General features: G+C 43.4%; 1 protein-coding gene across 2 annotated transcripts in view; it reads right to left on the bottom strand.

Moving 5' to 3' along the window:
* LOC125458255 (TBC1 domain family member 9B-like) overlaps positions 1 to 21,318 on the bottom strand; it is a 62,890-nt gene that overhangs the window by 21,439 nt on the left and 20,133 nt on the right. For both annotated transcript variants that reach the window (XM_059650565.1, XM_059650564.1), the window contains exons 8-16: positions 18,297 to 18,449; positions 16,606 to 16,756; positions 15,158 to 15,372; positions 14,122 to 14,239; positions 10,886 to 11,171; positions 9,568 to 9,697; positions 5,572 to 5,670; positions 3,707 to 3,775; positions 1,281 to 1,521 (exon numbers count right to left, since the gene is read on the bottom strand). In XM_059650565.1, the coding sequence (XP_059506548.1) occupies positions 1,281 to 1,521; positions 3,707 to 3,775; positions 5,572 to 5,670; positions 9,568 to 9,697; positions 10,886 to 11,171; positions 14,122 to 14,239; positions 15,158 to 15,372; positions 16,606 to 16,756; positions 18,297 to 18,449 (1,462 nt within the window). The remainder of the gene's footprint in view (positions 1 to 1,280; positions 1,522 to 3,706; positions 3,776 to 5,571; positions 5,671 to 9,567; positions 9,698 to 10,885; positions 11,172 to 14,121; positions 14,240 to 15,157; positions 15,373 to 16,605; positions 16,757 to 18,296; positions 18,450 to 21,318) is intronic.

The raw sequence follows: 21,318 nt of genomic DNA on the forward strand, positions 1-21,318 counted from the left end.
CCAAAAGGAGAGAGCTGACGTTTCAGGTCAAGACCTCACATTAGAGCGGACATAACTGTTGACCCTGCAAAGTTTTCCTTATTAATATCTGGGGGAAAGAAACAAAATTGGGAATGCAGTCTCACAGATTCGTCAAGCAACAACCTGAGAGTCATACTTGTGGAATAATAAGGCACACACAAAATCCTGATATTGCCAGTGATCGTCACATCCCCAAATTAACTTCTGTTACATCCCAATTCATATCATGCCTGACAGGGGCAGAATTCAGCTTTAGGTTGGATTTGAGCCAATATTGCAGCTATGGAAGGAAAACTTAATTGCTACAGGCACCAAAAAACACTAGATAATCTCCTGACAGTTCTATTTGTTTCTGAAATATTTGTATAGATACAGTGATAGCAGTTGTCTCCTCTTTAAGAATTTCATTGGTCAAGCAACACCTGTTTTAAAAGTCTCATCCCTATTGGCAAATATCATGTTCTTGCCTCTACCCATTTTGTAATTTGCTTCAACCCTACAGCTAACTAAAACATCAACGTTGGTCGAGGGATAAATGTCACCAAGACATCAGCGAGAACTCCCCTGCTCTTCTTCAATTAGACCTGTGGGATATTTCACTTCCACAGGATGGGCAGGGGCATTGTTAAACACTTCAGTTCAAAGAAAGCACCTCAGCATTCCCTCAGTATAGTCACAGGGAGGCTGAATCTCCAATAGAGACTCAAATGGTTGGGCTGAGCCTTGAACCCACAGAATTCTGACTCCGAGGCAGAGGCAGTTGTGCTTCCCTCAGAACAATGGCTGACACTCAAGAAAGAGGATACACATTTACCCCTCACCCAATTGATTTAGTGCACATCCACCTCCACATCAGCTGACATTCACTATCAAACTCATAGGAACGCAAGAGCGGAAATAGGTCAAACACAAGCCCGTTTTACTATTTAAGAGATGATGAGCTTCCACCAGTCTCCACTTTCTGCCCTGCCCTCATATCTATTGATTCCTCAGTTTCCAAAAATCTCTGTCTTGAATTGATTCACCAATTAAGCTTCTGTATCCCTGTTTAGGTAGAGAATTCCAAAGACTCTCAACCTTCCGAGTGAAAATATTTTCTATCTCAGCTTTAAATGGCTCAGCCTTAGCCTGATATTGACAGCCCCTAGTTCCGGACTAGCATCAAAAAGAACACTGACTCACTGAGTTTTTAGGCAGTGTTTTGATGTTTCTGGGGGATTGTTTCTGGGGACGGTGAGGAGTGGAAAATGAACACTTACTCAGCCCAGTGATGAATTCCTTAAAGCTGATAAGTGAGTCTCTGTTTTGATCCAAGAGGCGGAACATGCGCCCAGCGAGGGCCTGAGAATGTGGTCCACAAGTCCAAGGTGACAGCGCCACAAAGAGCTCCTGGAATTGCTCTGAATCAATGCGATACTGTTCCAGGTAAGGCTGGCTGAGGTCGTGTCTCTCTGCTGCACTGCTGCTCCCACCCCAGTAACAGCTCATCAAGTGTTTGGCCTGAGGGGGAAAGAAAACACGATCGATAATTTTATATAGCAGCTTGAACAATAAAAAACATCCCAAGATGCTTCACAGGAGCAGATAGTAAAATCAACACTGGTGTCACATGAAAGAACACTAGGATTGGTCATTTAAAAACTACTCCTTTGGCTAAGCTTTCCTAACGGAGCACCCTGAAGGAGGAGGGACAGGCAAAGAGGAATAAAGATTTTAAAAATAAAGGCAGGCTCAGGACTTAGGCAGCTGAAGATGTGACCAACAATTGTGTCCTAATTATAGGTGGGGCGGTGTGCAAGATGCCAGAGTTACAGAAATATCGGAACTGGAGGAGAATACAGAGGTGGGAGGGGAAGGCCATGAGATTTTCGGTCAATGATAACATTCTGAAATGCATGTGTTACTAGGCCCATGGAGCTGTTGGTGAAGATGAGACACAGAAGTATGCTAAACCTCCATCTTCCCATGTGTAAATTTGTTTAAAAAAAATTTTTCATCTCGTGACTCATCAGGACATTCACAAGAATACCAATGCATAGGGGAAGAACATTGTTACACCACATGAGAAGAAAGTTTTGATCTATTCACAAGTGTATTCCAATTGGTGTTGCCATGTTGCCAAGATGTTACCATGTGGAATGTACCAGTTAGATGAAGACTGGCAGTTAGCTGCCAAGCTTTGTTTAAATTTAAACCAGGAAGATTAGTAACACAAAATACAAGGAGCAGATTATGCAGTCCATTGAGCTGATCCACATGCTCATGGCCAATTCTCCACTTTAATGCCATATTCTCAACTCTCTCCCTACATACCTTAACAGCTTTAGCCTCTAGAAATCTTTCTCTTTCTTAAACATATTCAGTCACTTGGCCTTCACAGCATTTTGTGGTAGGGAATTCCACAAGTTCACCACTGCCAGTGAAGAAAGTTCTCCTCACCTCTGTCCAAAATGGCCTACATTTAATCCTGAGACTGTGATCCCTCGTTCTGGTACCCTATCACCACCCCGCCAGGGGAATAAAAAAGTCATCCTTGCATCAGTCTGTTCAGGCCTGCGAGAATGAGATCCTTCCTCATTCTCCTAAACTTTAATCTCTCCTCATTCAACAAAAGGTGCCAACCCAGAAATGAGTCTACTGGACCTTGGCTGCACTCCCTTTCTGGCAAGTAAATCTTTTCTTAGGTAAAGAGATCAGAAGCTGTACAGGTTGCTCTGATACAACGCATGTTTCGTTAATGTAAATTGGCTGTAACACAATTAATGAATTGCGAACGCTGTTTGGATAGCGCAAACATTCTGTACAGATAGAGAGATTTTCTATAGAGATTTCCCTATAATGTGATTTTCGATGGCGATTTTCTAGAGCGCGAGGTCACAAAAGAACACACCTATCGCATTACAGGAAAACTACCTGCATTCAATACTGCTGGTGTGGTCTCACTGAGGTCATGTGAAGCTGTACTAAAACTTTCTTGCTCCTGAATGTCTTTCTAACTGCTTGCTGCATCTGCACATTTGCTTTCGGTGGTCAGTGTTTACTCTTATTAATCAAGGTATTGCCCTGAGGAACGAGCCAGAGAACTGCTGTCACCTATTTTGTTAGGATGAAACAGAAACAATAGGTGCACATTCTTACTGACTCCAAACAAAACAACTCTATCAAACACCAATCTGTATGAAAAGACATGGAGCATAGCAGACATATAGAGTAAGATCACAACTCAACCACCATCTCAATGGGTGGTGGAAAAGGCTAATTGAAATAAAAGCAGCCTGCACGTCATTCCTGTTCCCAAACCTCCCTTCCTAATACCATTGTGGTCCATCTAATCCCCTACTTCCCACATGCATGGTTCAAGAAAGCAGCTCACCACCATGTTTCTTAAGGGAATTAGAGACGGGCCATGAATGCTGGTCTAACCAGTGACAACTAAATTATGCAATTGAATTTAAAATATCTCCCATAGGTAGCTGGCTAACCACTCTGCTCCAAGTCCTAACTTTTCCCATCCACCTTCCATTAACATCCCATTAAACTCTCTCTGTATTCATTTACAGTGTTCCCGAAGTGTGTTGCGCTGAATGGTTTGCAGTACACTAAACAAGACCTAACCAGAGTGTTATAAAGTTCAAATTTCACAATTTAATGTGCGATTGATTTTTTGTGCTGCACATCCACTGACCTTGAAAAGTAAATAGAGCTCCTCCAGCTCCTCAATACTGAAAGCAGTTTCCGTCAGGATAGCACGCACCTGGAAAGATACACCAACCCTTGTCAGTGATGGACTGAAACATGTTTGCACAACAGTGTGCACGACTTTCACCCAGTATCAAAAAACTCATACAAATTGTTGTTGTTGTAGCTCAATGTCACCGGGAGGGGAGTCTACATGTAAAGCAAATGCAGAATGCTGACTCTATGTTAAGTGTGCTCATTCATCTGTATCTAATTGACACTCACTGAGGATTCCAGTTTTTGTTTCTTTTTAAACAATGGGGCAGGTGTTGGTTAGCTTAGTTGGTTGGACGGCTGGTTTATGATGCAGAGGGATGTCGACAATGTAGATTTGATTTTCGATGTCAAACTCAAAGGTGTGACAGACATTAAAAATTATGTCAGTCTAACACAACAGAACACAGGATGGAAAGCTGAAGGGCAAACAACGGACTGACGGAATTTAACACAAAGTGTGAGGTGATGCGTTTTGGCCAGTCAGGATAGGGAGAAGTAATAATTCTATAATGGCAGTGCATGCAGGGATGGAGAATCAAGGGTTCATGTACATTTGTCTTCAAAAGTGGCAGAATATACTGGAGATAGTAAGAACTGTCAATGTTGGAGTCAGAGATAACACAGTGTGGAGCTGGAGGAACACAGCAGGCCAGGCAGCATCAGAGGAGCAGGGGAGCTGTATCGCTAGAAGAAGGATCCCGACTTTCCTGCCCTTCTGGTGCTGCCTGGCCTGCTGTGTTCCTCCAGCCGCACAGAGGATATATCGGAAGCACGGTTAGCAAGGCATTCCTAAATGGAGTCATGGAGTACAGAAGCAGAGATTTTGGCTGAACTTTAGTAAAGCACTAGTTAAGCTACAACTGGACAATCATGTCCAGTTTATTAAGGATTCAAGGATCTCTGACAGAGTACAGAGGACATTTATCAGAATAGCTCGAAGGATGAAGGATTTTAATTACAAGGTTGAGTTGGAGAAGCTGAGCCCACTTGCAGTATGAGAAGTTGAGACTACGGGAGATGTGATAGACATCTGGAAGATTGTCTACTTTTCTCAAAGTGTGTCACAAAGAATTGTTCACATTAGCTGATGGGGGCTTAGACTTAAGGTTTTAGGTAAGAGAAGCAGGAGTGAAGCCAGCAATAACTTTTTTTTTAATGTAGCAACTGGTCTGGGATGGATCGAAAACCTTTTGTCCCTGCTTCAATTATCTGTATAAACAATGAATGATTTCAAGAGAATTAGATGAACACGAGGGAAATAAACTTGCAGAGCTACAGGCATGGACAACGAGCCTGGGGGACTGGGTAAAAAGATGGATCTAATGACTTCCTTTAACAAAGTAATAAGAATGCGCTTCCACTAAATGGCCCAGACCACAAATTCATCATCCAGTGCACAGGCACAGAACTGAGCCATGTTCCTAAGCTTCTGTCACTGGTCTGCGCTGAGTTGGTAGGTGTCACTAATCCCAGGGAAAGAGTAGGGAGCCATGAGGGCGGTAGAGGAAAATAAATAAACACTGTTCTCACAACCAATTCATGGTCCCTCTCAAACAGGACTAACAACCCAGTCATGGGGTCTGACTAGCACAGCCACTTGGCAAACAGAGGAAGTAACAGGAAACTTTCTGTTGTTTGCAGAATTAAGTTTTCACTGCCCTGTGAGGCTTGCGCTTCACCTTCATGGGGATTAAATGTTGGTATTAGCAGAGACCCTCACACCACATGAACGAATCAAACAAGCCCTTTTCTGTAACACGGCAATGTTACGATTGACTAGCTGTTTTTAAGATGGTGGAGAAACCTTTCCCTTACCACACTCCGCTTTGCTGTGTCCTCCAGTGACTGTATGACCTTCAGTCTCTGCTTGAATCGCATCTGCTCAATCGCATCCGCTCTGATGGACCCAAATTTCTAAACATAGGAGAAAAAAATATTGGGAGTTGATCTCACCTGGAAATTCTGCTCCCATGACTGCTCAACCAAACAACTCTCCCGAGGTCAGTGCCTACTGTCAAGAGGAGTATGATTTCAAAGGGCTGACACTGAATTCTTTGGAGTCTCAAACACGGCTCCTTTACCACCCCAAACACAACACCCGTGTAAGATCCAGAGTTAGGTAGGGGGGAGGTGATGGAAGGATGAACATCAAGATTAGCAGTAGGTACAACTTCTGCCTACACCTACACAGACACAGCAATGTCCCATTAATTTCAGGGATCTGTCTTGCCAGCTTAGCTTTCTTTGCAGGAGGGAGGGTTTTGGATTCTTGGATAATTGGGGCTCTTTCTGGGGCAAGTGGGACCTCTACAAGCAAGATGGTCTTCACCTGAACCAGAGGGGTACCAATATCCAGGGGAAATTTGCTAAGGCTATTCGGGTGGGTTTAAACTAATTCAGCAGGGGGATGGGCACCAAAATTGTAGTTCGACTATCGACAAGGTTGAGAGTAGGGTGGTCTGAAATCAAGTTTCAGGGAAGCAAGAAGTTAGTTTGAAGTGTGTCTACTTCAATGCCAGGAGCGTCCGGAATAAGGTGGGTGGACTTGCAGCAAGGGTTAGTACCTGGGACTTCGATGTTGTGGCCATTTCGGAGACCTGGATAGAGCAGGGACAGGAATGGTTGTTGCAGGTTCTGGGATTTAGATGTTTCAGTAAGAACAGAGAAGATGGTAAAAGGGGCAGAGGTGTGGCATTGTTGGTCAAGGACAGTATTGCAGTTGCAGAAAGGATGTTTGGGGACTCGTCAACTGAGGTAGTATGGGCTGAGGTTAGAAACAGGAAAGGAGAGGTCACCCTGTTGGGAGTTTTCTATAGGCCTCCGAATAGTTCCAGAGATGTAGAGGAAAGGATAGCAAAGATGATTCTCAATAGGAGTGAGAGAGACAGGGTAGTTGTCATGGGGGACTTCAACTTTCCAAATATTGACTGGGAGCACTATAGTTCGAGTGCTATAAATGGGTCAGTTTTTGTCCAGTGTGTGCAGGAGGGCTTCCTGACACAGTATGTAGATAGGCCAACAAGGGGCGAAGCCACATTAGATTTGGTACTGGGTAATGAGCCTGGTCAGGTGTTACATTTGGAAGTAGGTGAACACTTTAGTGATAGCGATCACAATTCTGTTATGGTTACTTTAGTGATGGAAAGGGATAGGTGTATAGAGTTATAGCTGGTGGAAAGGCAATTACAATGAGATTAGGCAAGATTTAGGGAGCATAGGATGGGGAAGGAAACTGCAGGGGATGGGCACATTAGAAATGTGGAGCTTATTCAAGGAAAAACTCCTGTGTGCCCTGTCAGGCAGGGAGGAAGCGGTAGAGTGCGGGAGCCATGGTTTACGAAGGAGGTGGAATCTCTGGTCAAGAGGAAGAAGAAGGCTTATGTTAGAATGAGATGTGAAGCCTCAGTTAGGGCACATGAGGGCTACAAGGTAGCCAGGAAAGGCCTAAAGAGAGAGCTCAGAAGAGCCAGGAGGAGACATGAGAAGTTGTTGATGGATAGGATCAGGGTAAACCCTAAGGCTTTCTATAGGTATTTAAGGAATAAAAGAATGACGAAAGTAAGATTAGGGCCAATCAAGGATAGTAGTGGTAAGTTGCGTGTGGAGTCAGATGAGATAGGGGAAGCACTAAATGAATATTTTTCAACTGTATTCACTCTAGAAAATGACAATGTTGTCGAGGAGAATACTGAGATACAGGCTACTAGACTAGGTGGGATTGAGGTTCTCAAGGAAGAGGTATTAGAAATCCTTCAGAGGGTGAAGATAGACAAGTCCCCTGGGCCGGATGGGATTTATCCTAGGATCCTCTGGGAAGCCAGGGAGGAGATTGCCGAGCCTTTGGCATTGATCTTTAACTCGTCATTGTCTATAGGAATAGTGGCAGATGACTGGAGGATAGCAAATGTGGCTCCCCTGTTCAAGAAGGGGAGTAGAGACAACCCTGGTAATTATAGACCAGTGAGCCTGGCCTCAGTTGTTGGTAAAGTGTTGGAAAAGGTTATAAGGGATAGGATTTATAATCATCTAGAAAAGATGAAATTGATTAGGAATAGTCAGTACAGTTTTGTGAAGCGAAGGTTGTGTCTCACAAACCTTATTGAGTTCTCTGAGAAGGTGTCCAAACAGGTAGATAAGACTAAACCGGTTGATGTGGTGTATGTGGATTTCAGCAAGGCGTTCAATAAGGTTCCCCACAATAGGCTATTGTACAAAATGCGGAGGAATGGAATTGTGGGAGATATAGCAGTTTGGATCGGAAATTGGCTTGCTGAAAGAAGACAGAGGGTGGTAGTTGATGGGAAATGTTCATCCTGGAGACCAGTTACTAGTGGTGTACCGCAAGGGTCGGGTGTTGGGTCCACTGCTGTTTGTCATTTTTATAAATGACCTGGATGAGGGCGTAGAAGGATGGGTTAGTAAATTTGCAGACAACACGAAGGTCGGTGGATAGTGACGAAGGATGCTGTAGGTTGCAGAGAGACATTGATAAGCTGCAGAGCTGGGCTGAGAGGTGGCAAATGGAGTTTAATGCAGACAAGTGTGAGGTGATGCTCTTTGGTAGGAGTAACCGGAAGGCAAAGTACTGGGCTAATGGTAAGATTCTTAGTCGTGTAGATGAGCAGAGAGATCTCGGTGTCCATGTTCACAGATCCTTGAAAGTTGCCACCCAGGTTAACAGGGCTCTTAAGAAGGCATACAGTGTTTTAGCTTTTATTAATAGAGAGATCGAGTTCCGGAACCATGAGGTTATGGTGCAGCTGTACAAAACTCTGGTGCAGCCGCACTTGGAGTATTGTGTACAGTTCTGGTCACCGCATTATAAGAAGGATGTGGAAGCTTTGGAAAGGGTGCTAAGGAGATTTACTAGGATGTTAGATAATAAAATGTGAGGCTGGATGAACACAGCAGGCCAAGCAGCATCTCTGGAGCACAAAAGCTGACGTTTCGGGCCTAGACCCTTCATCAGAGAGGGGGATGGGATGAGGGTTCTGGAATAAATAGGGAGAGAGGGGGAGGCGGACCGAAGATGGAGAGAAAAGAAGATAGGTAGAGAGAGTATAGGTGGGGAGGTAGGGAGGGGATAGGTCAGTCCAGGGAAGACGGGCAGGTCAAGGAGGTGGGATGAGGTTAGTAGGTAGATGGGGGTGCGGCTTGGGGTGGGAGGAAGGGATGGGTGAGAGGAAGAACAGGTTAGGGAGGCAGAGACAGGTTGGACTGGTTTTGGGATGCAGTGGGTGGAGGGGAGGAGCTGGGCTGGTTGTGTGGTGCAGTGGGGGGAGGGGACGAACTGGGCTGGTTTAGGGATGCAGTTGGGGAAGGGGAGATTTTGAAACTTGAAAGGTAGTTTCTTTACTCAGAGAGTGGTAAGGGAATGGAACGCTTTGCCTGCAAAGATTCGCCAACTTTAGGTACATTTAAGTCGTCATTGGATAATCATATGGACGTACATGGAATACTGTAGGTTAGATGGGCTTGAGATCGGTATGACAGGTCGGAACAACATCGAGGGCCGAAGGGCCTGTACTGTGCTGCAATGTTCTAAAAAACAAAATATCAGGATCGAAGGGGGTAGGCCAGAGGAAGGCAGAGGGTGAAGCTGTAGGTCAGCCTTGGTCAACTGGCCCAGCAAATGTTTTGCAGAACAAGTCATTATCTTTGAGACAGGAGTCCAAAAGTAAACAATTTAATGGGTCTAGGCCAGAAACGTCAGCTTTTGTGCTCCTGAGATGCTGTTTGGCCTGCTGTGTTCATCCAGCTCCACACTTTGTTATCTTAATCTTTTGTAGAGTCTTTTCTTTAAGGACTTACTTCATATGATGACTTAATCAGTTCAAAGATGTCTATTTGTTGTGGAAGATCATCACCATTGGTGAGTAAAGCATGTAGATGTGGGATTGGGGGTGTTGTACACTGCTTGTTGCAAACATTGTCCAGGTACCTGAATTAGTTTGGAAAAAAAATATTAAACGGACAATTAGTGCACAGGTACAAGAACCAATATATGACAGCATTTTGGAGCAAACTGTATACCCTAGGTTCGAACTGAGGGACAGAATAATTTGCAAATTCAAACAGCTAGTTTCAACATTAAGATTAAAGAGTAAAGCTTCTTCCGCATCGCACCCATCAAATACTTCCAACGCAACTAGAGTATGGAGTTATATAGAGAGCAAAACATCCTCCACACTGTCCCAATCAAACACTCCCAGGTCAGGTACAGCATGGGATTAGCTACAGAGCAAAGATCTATTCTTTTAAACTGATATTGAAGCTCCCTCAAAACTCTCCTTATCAAGCATCTCCAGAACAGTGACAACGTTAAGTTAGGTACAAAGATCCCTCTACTCTTTTAAACTGAAAACAAAGCTCCCTCTTTTAAAGTAAAAGTAAAACTTCCTTGACACTGTCCTCCAACAAACACTCCCAGAACAGGTAAAACATAAGGACTACATACAGAATAAAATTCTCTCTTTTAAATTGAAAGTAAAACTGCCTCTACACTGTTGCCATCAAACATTTTCAGGTCAGGTACCACATGGGACTAGTTTTAGGGTCAAGCTTCCTCTATTCTTAAACTGAAAATAACGCTTCCATTGATAACCCCCCCAGCAAACACTCCCAGGACAGGTATAGCACAGAGTTTGATACAGAGTTAAGTTCTCTCTACGCTGTCCGCATCAAACACTGCAGGCACAGCACGTTAGATAAACAGTAACGGTCCTTATACACTGTTCCCATCAAACACTCTTGGGTCAGATATGCCATGGGGTTAAGTACAGTGTTCTCCCTGCACTATCCGGTCAATCTCATTAATGAATAAAACGAAATTCAAAAATCTAACAGTCAAGTTTGTTCCCATGAAGTACACTGCATCATTTATTAGGAAGGTGGTGGTGAAGCAAAACAATAGTGACATTCAAAAGTGAATTGGATAGATACTTGGAAAGGATATATTTACAGCACAATGGCAGGCAAGTAGGGTTAATTGGATAGCTTTTTCAAAGATCTGGCACAGGTAAGATGGACAAAATGGCCTCCTACATACTGAACATCTACCAAAGTCTGACAATTTTTCCAGGACAGAATACGACCTAGGGACTGGCCAAGCACAGGATCAGTTAATCACCTGCCAAGAATAGTCATTGCTTCTCCCTCGTCAGAACAATTCAGCAGCTTCTCCATGTTGGCTTCCAGTACAGCAAGAGACACCTGGAAGATAACTTTGATGCCCTCATAGAAAAAGCAGTCAACCACTACCACGGCGCTTTCAAATGGCATGACACTGAGGAACAGCGTCAAAAACCAGGAGAGAGAGATAGTGCTGATCACACCCAGCTCCTGCATCCACTCGTAGAGGAGGGGAAGGTGCTCCCGTGTCAGATCCTCAAACACACCTTGATCCACCAGTGCACCTGCAAGAAAATAAATCATCACCTATCCTTATTTATTGGACTTATCTTATTGATTTTCTAGATGGTAACAGATGTGTGGATCGTGCAGGAAATTGGTGTTGAGGTAGATCAATATTGGGTGGCAGGGTTGGCTTGATAGGGAACAGGGGCAGGGTTGGCTTGATAGGGAATAGGGGCAGGGTTGGCCATTCAGTCTATGTAACAAGCAAGAACTCTGAATACACTGGCTTGTTCCATTGGTTTTGGACTCCAACATCACTCTGCCAATTGTAAGCAAGCCAATCAAACTCATCGCCCCTAATGCCATTCTATCAATATCATTCCCACAGCACCATGCATTAGACGTAATGTAAAGCTTCCTCTAGACGTTCCTATTGGACATGCCCAGGGCAGATGCAACACATGTTAGATAAGGACTGTCCCATAAAGCACTTCCAAGGATGGTTGAATAATAGTAAGATTCACAATGGCTTCAACAGCAAAAGTAGGTGCTAGCTCTCAGCAAAACACCCACTTTCTGATGCCAGGCAGTAAGTGTATTTGAACGAAGTATCCTCATTTGGAAACCCACAAGCAACAGGGCAAGGCCCTTAAGTGGACATTAAATGCCTTCACAGATCAATTGCCAACAGTGTGAGGGGGTCATCCACAAGCCTTCCCACCTTGGACTCAACCAAAGCAGAGGGCCACCCGCCTACCCAAGATGCGCTGAAGAATAAGGAACACTCAGGATCTAAGAATTATCACGGTGCAGGAGGAGGCCATTTGGCTCATTGTGTTTGCACATTCTTCAAATCAGCATCATTACCCAGTGCCAATCTCCTGCATTTTCTCCCCATATCCAAATGATCATCCAGTGCCCTCTTGAATGTTTCAACTGAACCTGTCTGGCAGTGCATTCTATACTCTAATTACTCACTGTGCGAAAAGGACTTTTCTTATATCACATGCTTCCGCTCAGTTTCTGGTCAATTGTAAGCCCCAAATGTTAATTAATAATAGGGGTATTCAGATACAGCAATGGCATTGAATGTCAAGGGGTAATGGTAAGATTCTCTTTTGTTGGAGATAGTCATTGCCTGGGTCTTGTGTGGCATGAATGTTACTTGTCACTTGCTTGCCCAAGCTTGGGTATTGTCCAGGCCCCTCTGCATTTATACCTTGGCTATTTCCTATATCTGAGAAGTAACGAATGAGCAATGTTCAGCATCAGTGAACATCTGCACTTCTGACCTTAAAATGGAGGGAAGGTCATTGATGAAGCAGCTGAAGATGGTTGGACCTAGGACACTACATCTGAGGAACTCCTGCACAGTTGTCTTGGAGCCAAGATGACTTAACTTTCAACAACCTTGACCTTCTCTTTCCCATTCCTCCAGCAAAAGAAAAAATATGCTTTAGAAGTTAGGGAGGACCAATTGAAGGTGAAGAGGGACATCAATTCATGACTGATTCATAACGTACATTAATTACAGCCAGATTCTTGCACGTTACCAATCACTTTAACCTGTATAACCGATTTAAGGGCTGAATGGCCTCCTCCTGATCCTTTGCAATGGGCTCATTGACTGAGTGGTCACCTATTCCTATTCAACACACTTGAGGGAAGCTGGCTAGCTCTGCTTGCTCCTACGCTATAGCTTCCTCATGTTCCTATGCAAATACCTTGTATGTTTAAAAGAGATGACTCCTGACCATCAGTCCCAAACACAGCAGCCAGCATTTTTTTAAAAATATATATCCAGAAGTGTTATCTGAACTGAACAATTTTTCTCCCCATCACCAAAACACCTAGAGATCTTGAATTACTAGCCACCATCAGTAATCACCCATGCAGCCTATGAGGTATTTACGTACAAAGATCATTACAGGCAAATGCAACTCAAGGTGAAGGAGTAGGGAGAGTGGTAAGGGGATAAATCAAAATGGAGCTGGAAGAGGAAATAAAGCACTCCACCCCCTGCGGTGCCCATTGCTCTTAAAAAGCATCGAGAACACTGATGGACACCTGGTGTTCCCTCTCCAAAGACACCCTGGATCAAACATATCCACGGCAGAGGGGCAGACAGTTGGCAGATTTTACCACCTCCACAGCCTGGACCTGTTAATAACCCTCAATTATAATTTCTTTTTTCTACCCAGAAGCATTATCACACAACATCCCCACCACCAAAATCACCAGCAACAAAACATCCATGTAACTTACTGAATATTTACAAGCAAAGCCTACTTTGGGCAATGGAAACGGTCAAAGGTGAGGGGGACGGGGTTAGGGAGAGTGGGAAGGGACAAAATCAAAATGGATTTGGAGGAAACTGGTAATAACCAAATATAATTTCTGGCTTTTTTAAAAAACGGTAACCACCACCTAGTAAAATGACCCGTGCATCCAACTGAGCATTTACAACCAAACCCCATTATGGGCAAATGTAAACCATCAAAGGTGCACCCAGGGGGAGAAATGTAGGGAGAGTAGGAAGGGACTAAATCAAATTGGAGTTGAAGAGGAAAATAAGGCACTGTACCCCCGACAGTGGCTACCTCTCTCTAAAGGCATCAAGAGCACTGATAGACAATGTGTGCCCCCAGTGTCCAAGGAGACTGGGAATAAATGTAACCGCAAAAAAGGGACAGAGTCAGCAGATCTTACCACTTCCACAACCCACTACCTATTAATAATGAGTTATAAGTTTAAGGGGTTCTCAAATCTTATCCCACATGAGAAAGGAGATTATCTCCATCTCCCTGATCAATCTATTTAATCACCTTAAACATCTCAGTTAGATTAATCTTTAATCGCCTACACTTGGAGTACAAGCCTCGCCTCTGTAAATTGTCCCCTTCACATAACACCTCAGTAACATGCTGGTGATCCTGGCTGGATGCACATCTGTCCAAGGCCTGTGGTACAGTGCCCAATACTGAAGGTAAAAGGACTGTTTCAACTCACCAACTACCCTGGTGTTGTAGTAATCAGGCAGCATCCTCTCACAGAGTGCAATCAGGAGCCAGAAAGCTTCTTCTTCATTGCAGTACAGCAACAGGACAGAGGTGACAATGTTCATGGCCTACAAGGAATGTTGAATCAGGAGGTCAGTATCTTCCCTTTCAGAGAAGGGCACAGTGTATACCAACAGGACAGAGGTGACAATGTTCATGGCCTACAAGGAATGTTGAATCAGGAGGTCAGTATCTTCCCTTTCAGAGAAGGGCACAGTGTATACCAACAGGACAGAGGTGACAATGTTCATGGCCTACAAGGAATGTTGAATCAGGAGGTCAGTATCTTCCCTTTCAGAGAAGGGCACAGTGTATACCAACAGGACAGAGGTGACAATGTTCATGGCCTACAAGGAATGTTGAATCAGGAGGTCAGTATCTTCCCTTTCAGAGAAGGGCACAGTGTATACCAACAGGACAGAGGTGACAATGTTCATGGCCTACAAGGAATGTTGAATCAGGAGGTCAGTATCTTCCCTTTCAGAGAAGGGCACAGTGTATACCAACAGGACAGAGGTGACAATGTTCATGGCCTACAAGGAATGTTGAATCAGGAGGTCAGTATCTTCCCTTTCAGAGAAGGGCACAGTGTATACAAGTGGGAATGATCTCCCTGCAATAAAACAGCTTTTTTCGGAGGTGTGGGGGGGAAAGGGGAAAAGAGGGGAAATAGAAAGATAGAAAGAAAGAAAGAAAGAAAGAAAGAAAGAAAGAAAGAAAGAGAGAGGAAAAGATAAAGAGACAGAGACAGAGCTAAAGATAGAGGAAGAAGAATGAGAGAGGTAAAAAGTGAAAAAAAAAGAGGGGGAGGGAGAGGGGTGCCAGGAATTCCTCCTAACCAAAAGATAAAGGAGCAGCTCTATAGTTCACTCTGTATTAAAAGCAATACTGAGCCAGATGGTTTCAGGTGCACAAATCCCACCCAATGTTGAAGACACTTCCTTCTCTACTTGTCAGTAAGAAGGCTGATTCTGGAGGATAATCACCTGGCAGTACCCGATGTTAGGGTTACGGAATGCGTAGGCGGTTAGCACCCTCCGCAGGGCAGCAATGCCCATCTCGTTCTGGAAGGCTGGGTGTTCAGGCATCGAGCGGTGCAGATCCCTCTCAATCTCCTCAGTCGCCAGGTTATACTTTCCCATAGACTCTTGCACCAGTTCAGAATAGTATCCTGGGTGTGTCACCATCTCATTCAGAGCACCTAATGGGACCAAGGAAGAAGAGGCACAATGAAGGAAGGTGACTTAAAATTCACGCAGCCAGTCTTAGTGCCAGCTCATAATTGCTTCCAATTTTGAAGGCTGTGCGAGGGAAATGAAGTGGTGGGAATGAGATAATAAAATGTGAGGCTGGATGAACACAGCAGGCCAAGCAGCATCTCAGGAGCACAAATGAGATAGCTGGCATTGAAAAATAAAAGACAAAATTGCATTTCTATATCCATTTTAACAGCTGCAAGATGTCCCAAATTGCTTTACAATCAAGAAATTACCTTTTTATTGCTGTGAACATGTAAAGGTAGAGTTGCCATATTCCTAGAGGACCATAAGGTTGCTCTCTCCAGCTTATGGAGCTTTTCTCTTACTAGTTTCTGAGCCACTCAGGATTTTCTTCCTACTGCCTTGACTATTTTGGAGACTGCCAAACTGCACTGGTGTTACACGCCTTTTCTCTCTAAACAATCTGCTTCTCTCTCTGTGAACAAGGAGACAAACGTGCCCACTCACTGACACTAGATAATTCTCTCCCTCTTTCTAAATAATTGTTGTTTGCGTCTGTCTCCCTATGTCACTGTATGACTTATTGCTATGCAAACAGCCAATTTATACCCTTATCCACCTTGTTTTAAGCATGAAACTGTTCACCTCAAGGTTTCTTTTACAGATACGCCTCATTTAAGTACATGTAGACAAATTTCCAGGCAACCCAGGATTATTAACAAACCAAGTTAATATGAAACAAAATCTATGTCTTTCCCTCTGTAACCCGAACAAGTACAAATTAAACAAAGCCAAATATTATTCTATTCACTGTAGAACACAAATTTCGGAGTAAAAATTAGATTTAAGAAATACAAGTGCTTTTGGCATAAGAAAAACACATGCACATTTATAGATTCTGGGAGTTTTCCTGATCAAGATTGTTGGAATTTGTTGGGACATATGCTTTAAGGGTGTGTAACAATGATAAGTAAATGGAGTCAGTGTTCAAGTGATTATATAACTATCAGAAGGGGTTGAATATGCTCCTCCTGATCCCATGTTCTATTTAGTTTGGTGCCCAATGCAGATTACACACATTTACAGCTAGAGATTGTCAAAAGTGCACAATTAGCCAAAAGAACTCTCTCAACATAATCCCAACCATGTTACAATTTCAAGGAGATACAATCATGTAATATCCCACATCTCATTTTCTCTGCTCATGGCAATACCTGAGAACAGCAGCCACAGCTCTCCCCTCAGGGATTCTGGCATCCCCTTTAGCACTAGGTCACGAGTTTTTGACGTGCGATACATACAAACCCCACGGCCAAATTCAAAGAAGTGAATGTTCCAAGATTCCTCTTTCATCTTCTCCTTAGCCTGCCCAAAAACAAGAGACATTCAATAGGAAACAATAAGGAACATCATTAATTTAAGGCTTTAGAGCAGATTTGTTGCTCGGATTGTGGATGTTGTGATTGGTTGGCTCGCTGAGTTGGTTCCCTGCAAAGATTGTAACAAACACTAGATTGGACAAACGGGAAGGAAATTAACCATAAGGGTACACAAACATCAATTGGCAATAAAAAAACACGACCAATATTCACTCATTTCCATCCACATGGATAAGGAAAACCACCAATTCGATTCGGACAAGACCAGGATCCCGGGACAGGCAAAGCAGGGACTAGCACGGGAATTCCTAGAAGCCTGGTATTCCACTAAGAAAGCCATCAATAAACACACACAGCTAGACCCTGTATGTACTCCGTCGCAAAGGAAAACCGGAAGTGAGGTAATCCAGCTGAATGAGCACTAGAGTTTAAATACCAGGCAGGAAAACACAATAGTGCTTCAACGGACGCTGCAGTGATGATGTTATCCAACAGGATACTGAAATGTCTGCAGAACAACGAATGAGCTCGGCCAGCCAACCAACCACAACATTACTAATTCTCCTGGAATGTTTCAGTCAAAGTATGGAATTGTGACATGTTGCTTCCACCCACATCACACTCAATACCAATCCACACCTCAAGAAGATTTTCACACATTTTTCTTTAACCAATTAAATAAAGACACACATACTTTTTAGGTGGTCCATTCCAAAGCATTTCCATGATGTAGAGGTACCAGTGTTAAACTGAGGTGGACAAAATCATTTCCATAGGTTGCTTCTTATTGTTTCGCCAACTGCCTTTAATTTGTGTCCTCCCATTATCCTCTGTCACATGAAACAGGCCCCCCTTACTCCACAAAGCCTTTTCATGATTTTGAACATCTCTGTCAAATTCCCCTTTACCCTTCTTTGCTCCAGAGAGAAGAGCCCCGTCTTTGCAGGTAACCATTCATCAGAAGTCACCTAACCTTCATACGAACTTTGAGGAACTGCTATCAGGCCACCTATTTTTCCCTTTTTGGTTTGTGGTAATTGCATGGTACAATGTCAACATAATGTTGTCAATTAATCACAGCCACCAATCTGGATCAAGGATGCTATAAAAAAAAATCCAAGTACAAAGTGATGAAAACCCTCAGTGGTTGCGTATTTTGGGAACCACATATTCAAAGTCATCTATCGCCTGATAGGTGTAATCTCTCAGCTTTACTCTCTTTCCAGTAAATCCTTCCTGCACCCATTCCACTGCCTTTGTTTCCTTTTTGTTAGGGACGGAGACCACAAGTGTTGTCTGACCAAGACTCTAACAAAATTTAGAATTGAGAAGCAAAGAGGTTATTTGATCACTTTACAAATTAACTCCTGTGCTCGGTTTCTTCTCCTTTTAAGGCTTATTAACTTGCACTGTTGAGTTATCCCTCCAAGCCTCCCTGCTCTTGTTCCCCACTGCCGAACCCTCCAACCCCGCTGCATCTGAACAGGCTGTTCCAGAATCAACTGGTCACTCCGAAGCCATCGTACCATCTTCGGACTGAGTTCCTCCGTTGGCTCTTTTCGGAAGATGGTCATCAGCGCACGGGTGGTGGTGGGAGCAGTTTCAGTGTTGTCCAAGATGACACCTGGACTGGGCGTAGAGGGACTGGGCGAGGACACTTTGCGCTGCTCCAGGAGAACCTGAAACAAAAACCCACAAAAAGCTCACCAGAAACTCTGGGTAACCCCGTCATCACTTCTCTCAGTGATTAGCACAGGTTCCTTAGAACCTCAAAGTTCTCTTCAAAAAGCTTAACATTTTCAGAACAGGGTCTTCTGATTGGGTCAGAGGTCAGGGAAAGGAGAGTGTGACTGCACGAGGCTTTCCGAGTTTCCATGCCTGCCTGATATATAGTCCACAATCTTTCCCTTGACCTTTGACCTAATTAGAGTAACCAACAGTCAAGACTAGATGTTACAGAAGTGAAGACTCTGTATCTGAATATGCATTAACCATTAATAAAGTAAATATATTAATAGTGCGCATTGAAACAAGTAAATATGATCTGATAACCAATACGGAGATGTGGCTAACAGAAGTGGGGGTCGGGTCCAAAACTGGAGAGGTCATACGTTTAAGGTGAGACAGAAAAGGTTTGAAAGGGACCTAAGAGGCATCACTTTCATGCAGAGGGTGGTGCATGTACAGAATGAGCTGCCAGAGAAAGTAGAGCAGGCTGGTACAATTATGACATTTAAAAGGCATCTGGATGGGTACATGAACAGGAGGGGTTTAGACAGATATGGTCCAAATGCTGGCAAGTGGGAGTAGATTAATTTTGGATATCTGGTCAGCACGGACGGGTTGGACTGAAAGATCTGTTTCCATGCTGTACAACTCCACGACTCTATGACAAGGAGTGGGTCCCCAGTATAGGGTCATTCAAGAAGAACAGGAAGCTAGGTGAAGGTGGAGAGAAAGATGGACAGTTCATCAAGGATGGCACTGGTGCAACAATTAGAGATAACCATTATAGAAAAGGTACTGCGCAAAAAAAGGCCATTCAGCCCATCACGTTTGAATAAACTAGCTGCCCATTCTCATCCCACTTTTCAGAGCCTGGTCCATAGCCTTGCAGGTTACAAACCTTCAGGTACAGATCCAGGTTCATTTTAAACAAACTGATGGTTTCCTCCTCAACTAATTCCAGACACCCACCACATTCAGGATGAAGAGGTTTTTCCTCAGGTCTCCTCTAATCCTTCTTGCTTAAATCTGTTCCCTGAATAATGAATCTCAACTAAATCATCCTTCAACCTCCTCTGTTCTAGGGAAAGTAACCCTCACCTATCCAATCTTTCATTTTGGCTGCAATTTTCAAACTCTCCAACGTTCTTATACATCTCTGCTGTACAGTATTCAAAGGTATTCTGTCCTTCTCTAACATTGTGTCATAACAGCTGTGGCATAACCAGTCTCGTATATAGTTCCATCATTAGATTCATATTTTTATATTCCGTACTTTGACCAATAAAGGAAAATATGTCTCCTTCACCATCTGTCTACCTGTCATGTCATCTTTGGGGTCCTGTGGGCATACACCCAAAGGTCTCTAATGTCCTCAATCCCTCTCAGTAGCCTCCAGTTTGTTGAGTGTTCCTTCAATTTGTTTGCCCTCCCCAAATACGTAAACTTGCACTTTCCCAGACCGAATGCTATTTGCCACTTTTTCACCCATTCAAATATCACCTTGTCGCCAACAGCTTTCCACTACACTATTGACTGTCCTGGCTTTTCCTGGCTGTCTGCAAATTTCCTAATCATGCCTCACATTTAAGTTTAAATCATTAATGCTTACCACAAACAACAAGATCTGTGGAAAACCACTGGAAACTACTTCCCATTTCCAAAAACAGCAGTCCACCAATACCCTTTATTTCCACTCCCTGAGACAATTTTGAATCCAATGTGCAAACCCCCTTCCATGGGCTTTAATTTTTCTGACCAAACAACCATATGGAAACTTACAAAATGCTTTACCAAAATCCATGTAGATAACATTCACTACACTACTCTCATCAATCACCCCTGTTACTTCTTTAGAAAATTAAGTTAGTGTCCACGATCTTCCCTTTGACAAAAAGTATGCTGGCTGTCCCTGATTAAGCCATGCTTTTCCAAGTCACAAAATCAAAATCGACCAGCCTATAATTATGTGTCCTGATCCTCACACCATGTTTTGGACATAGTACAATGTTCACAGACCTCCAATCTTCTTGTATATCAGACAGGACTGTAACATGATCCTCCGGGCATCTGTTCCTCCCTTCCTGGTTTCCTAACAGCTTAGAATACAATTCATCTGACCTCAGGAGATTTATTTTCAAGGATGTCAGTCCCTCTGGTACTTCGCTTTCTATTGGGTATATTTTGCCTAATATTTCACATGCCTCTTCATTAACTAGAATATCTGCAACATCCTTCTCCTTTGTGACACCAATATATATGAGGTAGAAGTTGTCTCAAGAATGGCAGAAGGCAATGAGTGAGGAGCAGAACTGGGGAAGGGAAATAAACCGTTTAAAACTAGCAGAAATGCATTTGCTTGCAGTACACAACATAAACATTGCCAGGGAGAGTCACAAACAAATATTTTCGTCTTGCATTCATCAGGACTGAATCACAAGAAAACCAAATTCAGAATGGGAACAATAATTTATGCAACCAAAAAGGAGGGTACTGATTGGATGGACTATGGTTGACATGGGATTGCAGCAGGAATTGTTAATCTTAGTTAACTATCTTTGTAAACTGTCCCAAGGAGTAATTATCAAACAATTTGATGCTGGACCACGTCAAGATGTATCTGGGCAGGTGACTATAAGTTTGGTCAAAGAAGCATTTTAGAGATTGAGAGGTTCATTGGGAAAATTCCAGGGCTTACGGCCAAGACCGCAGCCACCAAAACTGTGGTGATTAGAAACCGGGAATATAATGGGAAGACTGAAGAAAGAGAAAGGGGGCGAGACAATGAAGGATTTGAAAACAGTGCTAAGAATATCAAATCGA

Source organism: Stegostoma tigrinum, chromosome 13 (genome assembly GCF_030684315.1).
Source record: "Stegostoma tigrinum isolate sSteTig4 chromosome 13, sSteTig4.hap1, whole genome shotgun sequence".
Taxonomy (NCBI): domain Eukaryota; kingdom Metazoa; phylum Chordata; class Chondrichthyes; order Orectolobiformes; family Stegostomatidae; genus Stegostoma; species Stegostoma tigrinum.